Below are 16,320 nucleotides of genomic sequence, written 5' to 3' on the forward strand. Positions count from 1 at the left end.
CAAAAAAATAATATATTTTAACGTAATAATAATATGTAAAAATAAATGACAGAAATCATCATTTAAAACAGATGTCTTAGAAAGACTGTCTAAAGTTTGAAATCCCATATAAACGGGAATTCATACAGGTTTAGCTTAAGATCAGGCAAGAAGGTGCAGCTGTGTGTGTGTGTGTGTGTGTGTGCTTTTCTTGTACAAAGAACGAAAAGATGATGCTTTACGTGTAAAGAAAAAAAGGTCATTATTTCCATGTCAAAAAATACCAAACGAACAATGTTTTCTCGATTTATTTCACAATTACAACAGTTACTTTTATCTCAATGACGTGTCATCAGAAAATCTTAACTATACGTTGCAGTAATTAATCAGATATTAATCCATTTAACTGTTTCACTTATTAACTTCAAGATGTGCTCACATTCACATAACTTATGCTTTCACATTACGGATTTTAACTAGTGACCATAAATGTTCGAACACAGGATGTTAAATTAGATTCAGTCAGGTAAATATTCAGTTATAACTACTTAAATTTTCTATTATCAATCATTATACTTTGGCTTATGTTATGAAATGATACAGGTTAGAGCAGTGAGCGATTATCAATAAAAAAAACATTACCATTTTTAGTTGTGTAGCAAATTATTAACAGGAATTATACCAATACTTTTAAAGTTAAATATGTACCATTTGGGGATTATTAGCAGATTAACTTACAAAGCCAGAAAACGCCGTATTATTTCATCCTTAAAACAAAAACAGACTCGTCTAGAACAGAGGTGAAATGGTGTAATTTCATTTGAAGTATTGTTTAAATTATCTTGATATTGAACAATGTTCAACATAAAGATCGTTCACACACCTTCAACTCACATATCCGTATTATTTCATGCGCTAACAAAACTAGACTCGTCTAGAACAGAGGTTAAATGGTGTAATTTAATTTGAAGTATTGTTTAAATTATCTTGATATTGAACAATGTTCAACATAAAGATCGTTCACACACCTCCAACTCTTTCAAATTGTTTACCAGCTGAGTTTCAAAGAAGGCTTCGTCAAGAAGCGGAAACCTCAACATAATATTAATGATCACTAGCCTTTCCTCATAATGCCATTTTACGGTGAATATTTATCGCTACTCAGTTCTAAATAGTAAAAGGGTTTGAGGGCAATAGTTTTTTTTTCCAGAATAACTGATCATGCCGCGCGCCAATCATTTCATAGAATGTTTCTACAGAATGGATCTAGTGCGACTGAAAGTAGAACGATCACCAACACAACTTAGCAAAGGCAAGGCACACTAAATCACTTTTCACAATTTCAATGCACTCAGACGTCCGTTTGTTTGAAGTGTCTTTCATGTGACGTTAGGGATGAGGCCTTAGCCACGTCTCTTCTGTATCCTGTTTGAAGGTCAATATACTCTCCGCTGTAATATTCTGAAGAGATTCCCTCGAGCAATGCTGGATCCTTCCACATCTTCGTCTGAAGATTCTCACTTTCAGTAGGGTGTATTTCGTGGATTTCCTTGGAGAATCGTGAAATTCATTTCATTGTCAAAATATAAAAGTACAATATTTTAAGAGTAAACCAAAAACAAAAATTGCAATTCTCGCCTAAACAGTTGTTTAAACGAATCGGTAAACTAAATTTTATACTAAACCTCTTTCAATAAATGTTTTTGCACATCGTTAATTTTTTACAGTCTATAAGTAGAGTATCTAAATAGGATTAAAACAAGATAAACATAAACAAATAAAGTTACTTTTAGATGAAAAGCCGTTGTATTTACAAGGATATTATTAAATAATTTATTTTCAAAATATTATCATTTCATAACCAATAATATTTTAAAATGTAAGAAAATGTCCACTGTTTTTGGAAATTTTTATTTTTTTTACCAGTAAAAACTTAACTATTTTGAATCATTAAAATAAAATTAAAGAACAGACGTAATAACACATAATAACGAAATAAGTGTTAATGAGTAAAAGTTTATTGTTTTGATGATTTGAAGAATGACATAACATTAATAGTTCTAAGGTTTCGTATTTTTCTTGAAATCTATATTATTTCTTTTCTTTTTCTATTTTCTTAGCTTTAATGCACACATTTTAAGGGAGACTTTTTTCTATTTTCTTAGCTTTTTAATGCACACATTTTAAGGGAGACTTTTTTCTATTTTCTTAGCTTTTTAATGCACACATTTTAAGGGAGACTTTTTTCTATTTTCTTAGCTTTTTAATGCACACATTTTAAGGGAGACTTTTTTCTATTTTCTTAGCTTTTTAATGCACACATTTTAAGGGAGACTTTTTTCTATTTTCTTAGCTTTTTAATGCACACATTTTTAAGGGAGACTTTTTTCTATTTTCTTAGCTTTTTAATGCACACATTTTAAGGGAGACTTTTTTCTATTTTCTTAGCTTTTTAATGCACACATTTTAAGGGAGACTTTTTTCTATTTTCTTAGCTTTTTAATGCACACATTTTAAGGGAGACTTACAAAGTTGCCGTCGAAATCTCGGGTTGATGATCCTGCAGCAGTACATATTTGTTTTGGAATTCGCCCCTCTTCTTGACTGACGAGATTACAGACAGGAATTTCCAGGTATTTGGAATCTGCTAAAGAATCAACATTTATTATTGAATATATATAGAAAAATCCTATTTATAATGTACTAGCATTTACATACATGTTGTTCATAAAATGATGTTCAAAATACAATTAAACCACACTGAATAAACGGCGAGAAGTAATGTATAGTTAAATATCATCAAAATGTCTTTGTTGACCAGAAAGATCATCATAAACAAGACCTGATTATCATAATAGAATGTCATGTTACACAATGATATGTTTAAGTGTTTAATTATAAATGTCTTTCCTAACTAGAAAGATAATTAAAAACATGGCCTGATTATAATAACAGAATGTCATGTTATACAATCATGTTGATTATCATAACAGAATGTCATGTTATACAATCATGTTGGTTATCATAACGGAATGTTGATTATCATAACAGAATGTCATGTTATACAATCATGTTGATTATCATAACAGAATGTCATGTTATACAATCATGTTGATTATCATAACAAAATGTCATGTTATACAATCATGTTGATTATCATAACAGAATGTCATGTTATACAATCATGTATATATGTGTTTAATTATAAATGTAAGTAAAGGAAATAGTATAAATTTAATAAATAAAATAATTACCTGGAATTACATCAGGACATTTTTCTTCATAAAAGTCCTTAGCGAATTCCTCTGTAGGAATGATTTCCTTTTCTGGATGACTTGTATATTTCCTAGAAGTAAAATGAAAAAATATCTGAATATCATATGTATTTATTATACAAAAATATATAATAAAACTCGTAATCTTAAAGAGATAACATATGAAAATAATATATATATATATACTAATGTATTTATTATGCTTTGATCTTTTTTTCTTGGCCTTACTATTCAGTTAGCATTCCTTTGATTGTTTGTTCAAGTTAAGCACAATGGGCTATTTGTACTCTGCCCATCACGCGTATCGAAACCCGGTTTCTAGCGTTCTAAGTCCGCAGAAATACCGCTGTTCCACTGGGGGAGTTTCAGTTAGCAATCCATAGTGTGTATGAACTGATCATTTTCACAGTTTGTTTCATACATTCTATTGATTATTTCAACATTCCTTATTAAGAAATTAAGGAAAAAAAAACACAAAGTTGATATGAAACAAGATATCATAAAATACCACTATGCAAGCTGGATATATTTATGGTTTTTATAAGGAAAATAATAGCAACAAACTTCTCCAATAAAGTACATAAAATAGTCTGTTGTAAGGCGAAGTTGCATAGAATGCAACATTATTTTTACGATTGATCTACCTCACCTAGTAAAATATATTGCTGTTTTAGAGCAAAGTTATACCTACGATCTTGTCCATCGTGGGGAGTTGAATTCTGGATTCTAGCGTTGTAAGTTCATAAGCTTATCACTGATCCACCCGGGGATGAAATTCTATCGTTTTTCTCTTAGTGCAAAGCTACAGACTCGGATATCTATGCTCTATTCATCACGGGGAATCGAACTCAAGATATTTTTTTTTGCGTTGCTAGTCGTAAACTTATCACTGATCCACCCGGGGATTAAATTCTATCGTCGTTTTCTTAGTGCAGAGCTACAGACTCGGATATCTATGCTCTATTCATCACGGGGAATCGAACTCAAGATATTTTTTTTTGCGTTGCTAGTCGTAAACTTATCACTGATCCACCCGGGGATTAAATTCTATCGTCGTTTTCTTAGTGCAAAGCTACAGACTCGAATATCTATGCTCTATTCATCACGGGGAATCGAACTCAAGATATTTTTTTTGCGTTGCTAGTCGTAAACTTATCACTGACTCACTGGAGAGCAATGATACTTTATCTCAAAAACAGAAAGAGACGAAATATGCATGTTCCCTCCCTACACATCATATAATAGTAAGGAGCAATAATCGTTTATTAAACAATACAACTCTTATGATATATGATTGTTTGTTTGTTTGTTTTTTGAATTTCGCGCAAAGCTACACGAGGGCTATCTGCGCTAGCCGTCCCTAATTTAGCAGTGTAAGACTAGAGGGAAGGCAGCTAGTCATCACCACCCACCGCCAACTCTTCGGCTACTCTTTTACCAACGAATAGTGGGATTGACCGTCACATTATAACGCCCCCACGGCTGAAAGGGCGAGCATGTTTGGTGTGACGGGGATTCGAACCCGCGACCCGCAGATTGCGAGTCGAGTGCCCTAACCACCTGGCCATGCTGGGCCCTTATGATATATGAGATGATAAAATACATTTTTGGAGTTCGTTAATATATGACTAGAACTCCATTAATAAAATTAGTTGATATTTTCAATCTATATTCTACAGATTATATTATAAAATTTAAGATGCGTTAAATTTGTTTCTATTGATTCTAGATGTAAATAATGAATGCAAGAAATATAAAATCGCCCCCTAGCGGTAACAATAAAGGTTTATAATCCTATAAACCGAGTTTCGATACCCGTGGTGGATACAGCACATATAACCCATTGTGTAATGGATACAGCACAGATAGTCTATTGTGTAGTGGTTACGGCACAGATAGCCCGTTGTGTAATGGATACAACACAGATAGCCTATTGTGTAGTGGTTACGGCACAGATAGCCCATTGTGTAATGGATACAACACAGATAGCTCATTGTATAATGGATACAGCACATATATCCCACTGTGTAGTGGATACAGCACATATAGCCCACTGTGTAGTGGATACAGCACAGATAGTCCATTGTGTAATGAATACAGCACAGATAGCCCATTGTGTAACTTTGTGCTTAAAGATAAAACAAACAGGTATAAGATCCAAAAGCATCAGTTTGAATTTTTCAATGATTTTAAACAAATATTTTGCCTAATCATAACCATATACTAACACTCTGTTAGTATTATATCCAAAATTCATTTTAACATTTCCTGACTATAGGTAAGTAAAGAAGATAACTATCGACAGCCAGGACTTTAATACAGAGCCATTTTTGTTCACACAACTGCTAATTTTACATTCTCTCTCTATGTTCTTACCGAATTGTTTGGTTGTAGAAACCACTAATGGTGGTAAGACTTTCTCGTGGGAATACGAGGTAATAACCTTGTAACTGCTCTGTGTGATTAGTTGAAAGAGAAACGTTCTACGTGTGTCTATGTAACATATATTGTACTTGTCTCATTCTCAGGCCAGTACAAGTCTTGTGCGAAGGAAAAGGTGGTACGTGTAAAGAATCAGTTTGTGTGAAAACATACTTTGTTCAGTTGCAGTGTGGAATAGTAAGTTAACATTTCCTGATATGCTATTTGCGATTCTTAGTTTGTTACCCAGGACTGTAAAAATGGCGATGCCGCAGTCTCTTCCCTACCCTGAACGTGTTGCATGTTTATGTGGTTTTATGTTTATTGTATATTGTACTTTTAGTTTATAGTGTGAAAATATAAACCGACGATTTATTGTTGTTTTCTGGGTGCCAAGCTAAACAGTGAGCTACCTGCATTATTTACACCGTGGGGATAGATCCTTTTATACACAGATTATTGATTATTTTTATCGGAATACGTTTGAAAGTTATTAATAAATAATACAATCTAATATTAACAACTATTTTGTTGTTCATCTTATTGTAATTTCATTCTCAACTTTCGTAAAATTCATAACTGAAAAAAATATAGAGCATTTAATATCCAATAGTAATATTTTGCAATAACGTACTTTCACAATTTTCACGTGAAGCTGAACAAAGGGCAGTCTGCGTATAGCCATGCCTAATCTTAAACTGAGAAATCAGAAGGGAGACAGATAGTCGAAAACATCCATCGCCAACTTCTGGAGTACTCTTGTGTGTGTCAGAATAGTGGAATTTTCTTATCTGTTCAAAATTAGGTTTGTTTGTTTGTTTGAATTTCGCGCAAAAGCTACACGAGAGCTATCTGCCCTAACCGTCCCAAATTTAGCAATGTAAGACTAGAGGAAAGACAGCTAATCATCAGCATCCATCACCAACTCTTGGGCTACTCTATTACCAACAAATAGTGGGATTGACCGTCACATTATAACGCCCCCACGGCTGAAAGGGCTAGCATGTTTGGTATGACGGGGATTCGAACCCACGACCCTCAGAGCGCTCTAAACACCTGGTCATGCCGGGCCGACCACATTAATAAGGAGACTAAAAGGCTTAGAAACATTATATTATTGTGCCAGAAATTCTGATATTTACATTTTCAGCAAGAAACATATTAATTTTGTAGCTTCAACTCCTTAAAGTGAACAAACAATATAAAAGAAAAAAATCATTATTACTTTCATCTTCTTCTCCTGATTCAGAATGATTTAAAGAAGTTTTTTTTCCCATTGCAGAAGTTAACGATACTGTATCAACGTGCGCTTTAATGCTCCAATCAATAAATTCATTTCTTTCTGATATGAAATAAATGAAATTTTCTATTCGCGTACATAAAACTTAACTCTTTGCGCACATTTTTGACTGCTTCGTTTGTTAAAACACAACGGATTCGTTTACCAAGCATATTTGTTTCTTGGCAGAGTGTACCTCAGAAAATATTAACACTAATTCCCAATCTTTACTTCTACTCCACCGTTTCGAGTTCATCATGATAACACCAAGGAAAATGGAGTGACAACGTCATTCCAGCTGTCTACCAAATCTGGTTCTGTAAAGTCTCTTAAGATGTCGAAAATCACAAGATTATTTACAACAATGATTTTGTTTTGTTTGCTTTCTACATATAAGACAACTCTGTCTATTCATATAAATTAAATGCCTAGCACCTAAACACGCTGATAATTTTCTCAAACTAAAGTATATGTAGAATTATAAACGACTCCAAATACATTTTACGCTCGGTTTGAGTTTCCTATTGTAATAGAATGTTTCTGAAAGAAAATAACGATATTAAAATAAATTGTTGACGTTAACTGTCTGAAAAAAGTTAACAATTTTACACAAATCAATTGGATATTGAATGATAAACAGCTCTGAAGGAGATATCACAACACTAACTTGATTCATGCTTTGATTGTACCAATTTATCAGGAAGTATCTGAAAAAAAGATTCATCAGATAGAATACCCAATACATGATTCAATAAATTATAATAATTATAGGTTGTGGTTTCATGATATTTTATGGTGAGTTACTCGTTAAATAATAATTACATTATGTTGGATCAGTTCTCAATAATTAACTGAGGCATCACTGACTACAAGAAGATTGCTTATATATATTATTATTTATAATTAGATAGAAACATGTGTTTCCGTACTAAATGTAAGATTATGATATGAATAATACTCTACTCTACCTTAGAAATGCCATTGCAGAGATAAAAATAGAATAAAAAGGTCATCAACAAAATGGTTTAAATTTGTTCTATGTACTTAAATTAACGACACTTACATTTGTTCTATGCACTTAAATTAACGACACTTACATTTGTTCTATGTACTTAAATTAACGACACTTACGGAAGTTTTTCCTCGGGCTCTTGATTAGCTGAAAAAAATCAAATAAGCATGTAAAATTTACTTGATACATAATTGAACAAAAACGTCAATTTATCCCTTAGTTTAAAAGGTCACTTTTAGATAAGCTTTAATACAGAGGGTTAACCTCATTATAATTGAACTATATTGTATGCTAATACAGTGGGAAATTTACCGCCACGTATATATTTGGTTCCGTGAAAATTCCTGACCATTCAGCATTGCAATGCTTCAATGCGAAAGTTATCAAAAACCTCCCCATATAACAATATTGGTATAGTGAGAATGTTAGCACGTAAAAAGAAATGAGGTGTTCAAAGTTCTCCATGGAAGGGGTGAAGCTAACACAGCAGAGAGTTTAAGACAATGATGGGCTCCAAAATTGCTCTTAAGCCTTTTCGTAGCGATGCGTTCATCCGCAAAGTGAAGGCTATATGGTTATAAAAGAGAATCCTCGGATCCAAAGAGTCATTTTGCTAAGGCTGTGGATGTCTCGTAGTGCCACTGACGAGATCATTAAGAATGATAAGATGGCGAAGGCTCATAAGCTTTCAGAAACATTTCGAAATCAGTGGCTGCTTTCGTGAGAATGATGACCGAAGAAACTGGAAACACGCGAATCCCCTTCGACTACAAACATCTCAACTCTCCACTTGACTTTTGTGTTTTTTAAGTGCTTGTACTTAGTCTGGAACGCCATCATCCACGCTTATTTTTAATCGTGCCAAACTAACGTTTCGAAATCAAATAGTACATCAAAAATAGTGTATACTGAGGTTAATTTCATGTTATAAGAACGATGTACTAATGTTAATTTCATGTTATAAGAACGATGTACTTAGGTTAATTTCATGTTATAAGAACGATGTACTTAGGTTAATTCATGTTATAAGAACGATGTACTAAGGTTAATTTCATGTTATAAGAACGATGTACTTAGGTTAATTCATGTTATAAGAACGATGTACTTAGGTTAATTTCATGTTATAAGAACGATGTACTTAGGTTAATTTCATATTATAAGAACGATGTACTTAGGTTAATTTCATGTTATAAGAACGATGTACTTAGGTTAATTCATGTTATAAGAACGATGTACTGAGGTTAATTTCATGTTATAAGAACGATGTCCCGGATTCATTGTTGCCCATATTGTTGATCACGCTCTGCCAGATGGCCATGATGTACTCACCGTTTCTCGACATCGATATTTCGAATGTAACAAGATTTTGCGAAAGATAACAAAGTCAGACTTAGACCACACATCTTGACAGACTTTTCACGACACTTCTATGTATATTTCGAAACGTTAGTTTGGCACGATTAAAAATAAGCATTTCGAAACGTTAGTTTGGAACGATTAAATATAAGCATTTTAAAACGTAAAGCGTTAAATTTTAAACAATATATATATATATGCCTGTAGCACTGTCATTTTATAAGGACTTTGTGAATATAACGATATGATCTGAAGACTAGTTAAAATGCGTTATGGTTTGATTCTCTTACTTTCTGTGCACGAATCTAGTAACTTCTACACATTATTACACAACTACACCATTTTAGGACATATATTTTTACATGAAAGATAATATAAAATTACGTCATTTCTCACCTTTACGTTGGCTTATTTGTCTTCTCTTCAGAATTACAACTGCGCACAAAGCGATTAAAATAAACAGGACCACAATAAACAATAGGGCAATTAAAACAGGATTCACCAGAAGCTTCCATTCTTTTCCTGTAAGAATACAGAATAATTTGGTTGTCTCAGAAAATATATATGTACGTAATCATCAACGAATATGTTAAAACAAGATGATACTTGCAGAACAGTTAAGCAAAACTCAGCGTTCAGTGGTTACATGACTTGACTAGAAATATTTATTAATTAATTCATCACCACACAGTCAAATGAAGACTGAGAATGGGAGAGGTTGTATTAATTTATTATATATATGTATTGATTTGGGAGATAAAAAATATATTACGAATGTTGCCCTGTCCTGTTAAGCCTTACTCGGTAAAATGTATGACTTGTTCACAATGCAGCCTGCTGACAACCATTGCATTTAGATTATCTTCTAATTGATGTTTCGTTCTTCTTCTCTTTTTCTGAAATCATATCCAAGAAATGTCGTCACACCTCTGAATGGCATGTTCTCTCGAATTCAAACCAGGAGAAGATATGCGCCGTTTCAAGTGAAACGATGTGGATGGGTATTATCATGCATAAAGGTGAAGCTGTATCGATTTAAAATTCCCCACAGATGCACAATGAAAAAAAAAAAACTTGTTAAATCAGATAACTGTCAACTTCAGTAACTAGAGAATGTGAGTCAGACATTATACTTGGTCAAAACGTGGTGGTTCCTCAAAATAGGCCCGGCATGGCCAGGTGGTTAGGGCACTCGACTCGCAATCTGCGGGTCGTGGATTCAAATTCCCGTCCCTCCAAACATGCTCGCTCTTTCAATCGTGGGGGCGTTATAATGTGACGGTCAATCCCACTATTCGTTGGTAAAAGAGTAGCCCAAGAGTTGGCGTTGGGTGATGACGACTAGCTGCCTTCCCTATAGTCTTGCACTGCTAAATTAGGGACGGCCAGCACAGATAGCCCTCGTGTAGCTTTGCGCGAAATTCCAAACAAACAAACAATCCTCACAATAAGAATCCACAGCCTGAGATTACCACACGTAACCTGTTGTTGTGTGAAGAGTTTCCAATTTGCATTCCTGAGAAGACAAGAGCTGAGTCACTCTTGATGCAACCACTTCTGTTGATTGTGACTTATTGATAGCAAGCCTCAGAGGCCACCTAGCATGAAATCAAAGCTGTAAAGTCATTTCTGAACTGTGTGGTCTGATATAAGGACTCCAGTTGCATGTTGGAGACCATTACACACTTTTGTAGATGTTGTTGTTGGATTAGGAATGGAAATTATTATCATCTAAAGGTATTTGCGGGCAGTTGTAACGCGTGACCTACCACTGATTTGGTTACCTGCTATCACTCTGTCCTACACTAATGAATTGTATCATGTATCGTTAAGCATGGCTGTTCTGTTTAAAACCTTCTTTTATACCTTTTGACTGTTAGCTGTCTTCCACAGACTGGCTGAAATTACCCCTTCCAATATCATACCATACCTAACTAATTTTCTACACGCATTACACGTGTTAAATTATTTTTCTCTGTTATGACAATTCCGCTTTCTAGGGTTAATGCAGCACCTTTGTCGATATGTCTATATATTTGCGAGGTATAAGCAGTTAGGCCTAAACGAATCGAACTAGAATCACGTGGCGTTAGGTCAATATCAAACCAGCAGCTTGGGTAATTGCTAGACTAGCTAATTTAATACTGTCACGGAGAGGCGTGTTCGATTCATTGTAAGCAGGTGGGACGTACACTTGAATTAATAATTAAGATTTGGATGCTATTTTCAAGGATATTTCTTTTTACAAGGAAAATTCTATTCTTCTAACAAAGTTGTTATCATCATTTTTTTGTCTTTTTTTTTTTGTACAACGGTTTTTGTTATTTTGTTTATCAAGCTTATAGTCTGATATATATATATATCCACATACGCACGTACATATATATATAAATATATATGAATAACAGTATGTTCAGTAGAAAGGAACTACATGAATTTATGACCAAAGTTTTGTATTTATTTTTATGTTAATTAACCAAATTATAAAGCCGTCATGATACGCATTTTGAACAAGTTATTTAGACATTTTTAATCTTTTTAAACATACATGATTTTCTTCGAAGGTAGGTATTTCAAGAATCAAGTGAATGTTTAGGTTTCGTTTTCGTTTCTCAGTGAAACAAGCGAGTCAATGCTTCAATGTTGCAAAAATCGATAACGTGGTTGTGAGCTTCAGGAAAGAAGAAATATCAGTAGAAACCTCTTTCCATATCAATATGGTAATTTATCTTCGAAGGCTTAACAGGTTGCACCCAATAGTTAGGCTTGGCTTGGAATGAAATTTCGAATTATTTGAAAAGAAAAACTATTTGAAGGAATCAGTTAGGTGAAGACTTTGGAATATTCCCAGTTAAACGTCATGAACACATTTTGGAACTGGGCGAGTAAGAAGCACGTATAGTTAAATACAAATAGTATGCACTTTTATTAGAATAGATACATAGGTGCATAACTCAGAATTATCTGGATTATTAGGTGCAATTACAATTATATAATTAGAAATATTTCTTAAAGCCACGACATACAAGTGATAATAAATTGATTAGGACCTCATCAAGTATAATGTCAATATAAATAACTACAACTTTGGCTAAGTCGAATTAATGAAGACAAAATAGTTTGCTTACTAGCTGAGGTTTCTTATTGGAGAACGTAGAAATCAATATTAATAAATCATTTACGAACACTTTGCTGTATTGTTCACAGTTTAACTATTCTACCCAATTCATTAAATGTTTGTTAAATGTATAATATTTACATTGAATATAACGCCCAGTTACGTACCTTGACGAGACTGTGTTTCGGGTATGTGTAGCGTTCTTCCTTTTAGGACTAATGGCTGACTTCTCCCTTGATGGCTAACGACGTATATTTTCAGTACGAAATTTAAACCAGGTGGAAGACTTCTCATAAAGAATGACAGAGAAAAGGACGAAAAATTTGCTACTATACTGCCAGTCATTATATCGTAAACCTCCACGAAAATGTGTGGCATTAAGTTACCATCATATCCATCTGTGCAGTCTATTCCTATTCCATTTTGGGTTTGGTTGAATAGGGTGCAGTTTTGTACTGGTTCCGGAGGCCCTGAGTAAAAAATAGTTTGAATTTATTCAAAAGAAACATAGTCAAGTCAACACAATAAAATCCCCAAATACTGCTAATCAACACCAATAGGTAAGTATTTCAAAGATCCAAAGCGAAGCCTACAGCCTAGTGTTGGGTAAGCTCGCTTCTGTATCCGTGTAGTGTTAGTTAGATGGATTGAATATGTAACTAGTGAATGCAATAATATTTTCATAAATTATATGTAGGCTGCCTTCAGATATCTTAAACTCGTTCTAGTGAATCTAATATACATTCCACTACTATATAAAGCCTTGTATTATTTTATTTCGCTTTGCCTTTGGCCAGGGCTACTCATGAGGGATGGGGTTCCCGAATTCAGTATAACCCAATGACAAGTGGCAAACCTAATGATAGATTGGGCTTCATGTTTACTTTAAGTATTTTCATAACTACATCACTTCAGTCTTTTGGGATAGAAAGGGCGTATTCGATGACAAGAAAGGGGCTGATGTTGTTTTTTACCTCACAAGCTTCAATACCAAGTATATATATATAAGCACGTCTTTCAATGATATAGTTCTAAGAAGGTACAAGCTGCATTGAAAAAGGACAGCACGTGGTAGTAATCTATAGGTTTGGTTTGTTTTCTTTCGAATATTTGCACAAAACTACACATTGACCATTTGCCCTAATCCTTCTCTAATATCGTGCTAATAAGCTAGAGGGACGACGACGACCACCAAACTCTTGGGCTACTCTAATCAAAATGAAGATTTGATCTGCACTTTTATAATACACATGGACACAAGATGCAGGAATGCCACGTAAATCATGGATCGTCGGATCCACAGTCTAACAAGATAACCAATTAGGCCACGCCCAGCCTGTAATGAACAGAAAATGAAGTATTAAAAGTCTCGAATAAGAAAGTATATCAGAATCATCGTGTGTTCCACTATATGTTGTAATATGTTAAAAGCTAATAAAGTAGCCATCTCCTGCCAAAACACACAAGATTCATCCTGCAGTATCTAGATGTATGCTTTTAATATGTTAAAAGCTAATAAAGTAGCCATCTCCTCCCAAAACACACAAGGCTCATCCTGCAGTATCTAGATGTATGATTGTAATATGTTAAAAGCTAATAAAGTAGCCATATCCTCCCAAAACACACAAGATTCATGCTGAAGTATCTGGATGTATGAAATCGGAAAAGTTTGAAAAGTGTCAATTCCTGTGAGGAGACTTGAAATAATAATAGTAGTTCAAATCTACGATCCTGAAGAATAAACTGTTTTATTCTTGTAATAGTGTTCTTGTTTACAGTTAGTGGTAATCTAATATTACTGTTTACCAGTCACAACGACTACGAATAAATTAGTGTTAATGATCTTCAGCTTTTTAAAATAATGTTGGTTATGACATGTATAGAAAATTAATGGACTAACATTTACTAGACTGTGCTCACCAATTTCCGTAAATCGCTGTAGAATATATATATATAATCATCATTATGTTTTACTAAAAAAAAAGACCAGTTATCAATATTATCTTTTTTATTCTCCCTACAGTTCACTTTTACAGCTTCTGTTATAGACTTAATACCGCAGTATTGAGATAACAAGTTATAAGGAGCTGAGCAGTGAGACTTCGGGCAGTAATTGACTACTTTAGCTTTTATCTCAGAAAACATCATAATGTTGTAGTGCCATTGTCATGTGTACAATAAGAACGACCAATTGTTTAGCATCACGTAAACCAATGTGTAAGAAAAATCAAAACATAATTCCAAGTATTTGTGTGTAGATATTTGTCTGATTATTTCTAACATTTGAGTTTTATCGTTCAGAATATACACATATGTATGTGTGTGTATGTCGTAATAACTTTACTTTTATATAAGGATACATACTTTATATTTCCAAAAGTATTAAGCCGACACAGCCTCGAGAAAGTTGTGCCACGTTTTGCTGCTTTGTGAAACTTTTTGATGGGAAGTGATGCCAAATTTGGTGATAATTACCGTGTGTACTCTATAATCAAGTCTTACTGGCAGTCGTTAGTAAGATTTCAGGATCTGTCGTTCTATCTCTTTTTCAAAAAGTTACTTCAAGAAATCCCAGAAATATTCAATTAAATATTGGTTGGAGCACTGCCAAATTTGGTGATAATTACCGTGTGTACTCTATAATCAAGTCTTACTGGCAGTCGTTAGTAAGATTTCAGGATCTGTCGTTCTATCTCTTTTTCAAAAAGTTACTTCAAGAAATCCCAGAAATATTCAATTAAATATTGGTTGGAGCACTGGGATGAACAAAAACAAATTACAGATCTTATTTGTTTCAAACCAGGAATAGATATATTTGACATTTGAGATGAAGTGGTGCAATGTTGTAAGGAATAAAACCCCCCCTTCCCAGATTTCCATGAATAATGGCTTCCATAATCATTACCTACAAAATAAGTTCAGACCCTATTCATCCAAAGACAATAATAAGCAATTCACTTTATGGTTTTCTTATTTTTCATCAGGGACAAAGCTTGCTTTCAGAACTGTAATGACTAAGCTAAACTTTGCCGTCTGTCCATAAGCTTCAGTAATGTTCTGGTCTTTAGCCCCTCAACCCCCATAAATGACCTGCATGATGGATTTAATGGCAAGTATATAATTCTATTTCACAAGACATTTCGAAGTTCGCATGGATCATGTATGGATTCTTTTTGGATTACTGAACAAATATTCCACACTAATACATTTAGTCTGTTTATTCACCATATTGATCAGAGAGGGGGAGAGAGGCTGAAAAGTCTCGTTACCTATACCCTCAAAGCTATATCTACTTGTCTGTAAATTTTGAACTAGTCTTCCCTTATGCTATTTTCACTCCAACTGGCTGTTTGTGGAAGCTTCTGAAACCTATAAGCTCTTTACAGCAGTGAATCTTGTTGACGTTCACATGTAGACTTAATAGAAACGACCTTATTGTTACCTTAATATTGAACCTCCATTCATTTAGGTAACATGTGATATATTGCCGTTTATGCTTTGAGATATATAAAAATAAAAATTACAATCTTGTTTTCACGGTAGGTAGTAGTATTAAGTAAAATATAACAGGCATATCATGTCTAAGTTATTTAAAATACACATGTTGTAACTTAGGGGCAAATGTATGTTATGAAACATTTAAAATGAGTATAATTATTCGCTTTAAAATTATATTAGTGTAAGTTTTTTTACGATGAACATTGAAAAAAATACACATGTACATCAAAGAAACAAAGTTGTAACACACGGCTAAAAATGAAACGTTTATATAGCCGCGTTTCGGTTTAACGCCTTTTGTTTGGCTGCAGAAAAGCTGGGTTGAGAAATATATGATAATTAAGTGAAAATAATAAAAGATAAATATAACTACGGATGTGGT

The 16,320-nt window shown here is 33.7% G+C and overlaps 1 protein-coding gene across 4 annotated transcripts in view; it reads right to left on the reverse strand.

Moving 5' to 3' along the window:
• Window positions 1–222: 222 nt before the first annotated feature.
• The window catches only part of LOC106460287 (neural cell adhesion molecule 2-like), a 121,631-nt gene continuing 105,533 nt past the window's right edge, over window positions 223–16,320 (reverse strand). For 2 of the 4 annotated variants that reach the window (XM_022386969.1, XM_022386967.1), the window contains 6 exons: window positions 12,608–12,910; window positions 9,719–9,844; window positions 8,086–8,113; window positions 3,234–3,325; window positions 2,508–2,626; window positions 223–1,528 (listed from right to left, as the gene is read on the reverse strand). In XM_022386969.1, coding sequence (XP_022242677.1) covers window positions 1,331–1,528; window positions 2,508–2,626; window positions 3,234–3,325; window positions 8,086–8,113; window positions 9,719–9,844; window positions 12,608–12,910 — 866 coding nt within the window. In that variant the 3' untranslated portion in view covers window positions 223–1,330. The remainder of the gene's footprint in view (window positions 1,529–2,507; window positions 2,627–3,233; window positions 3,326–8,085; window positions 8,114–9,718; window positions 9,845–12,607; window positions 12,911–16,320) is intronic. The other 2 variants (XR_002610731.1, XM_022386968.1) reach the window with 2 other exon arrangements.

Source organism: Limulus polyphemus, unplaced genomic scaffold, assembly GCF_000517525.1.
Source record: "Limulus polyphemus unplaced genomic scaffold, Limulus_polyphemus-2.1.2 Scaffold742, whole genome shotgun sequence".
Taxonomy (NCBI): domain Eukaryota; kingdom Metazoa; phylum Arthropoda; class Merostomata; order Xiphosura; family Limulidae; genus Limulus; species Limulus polyphemus.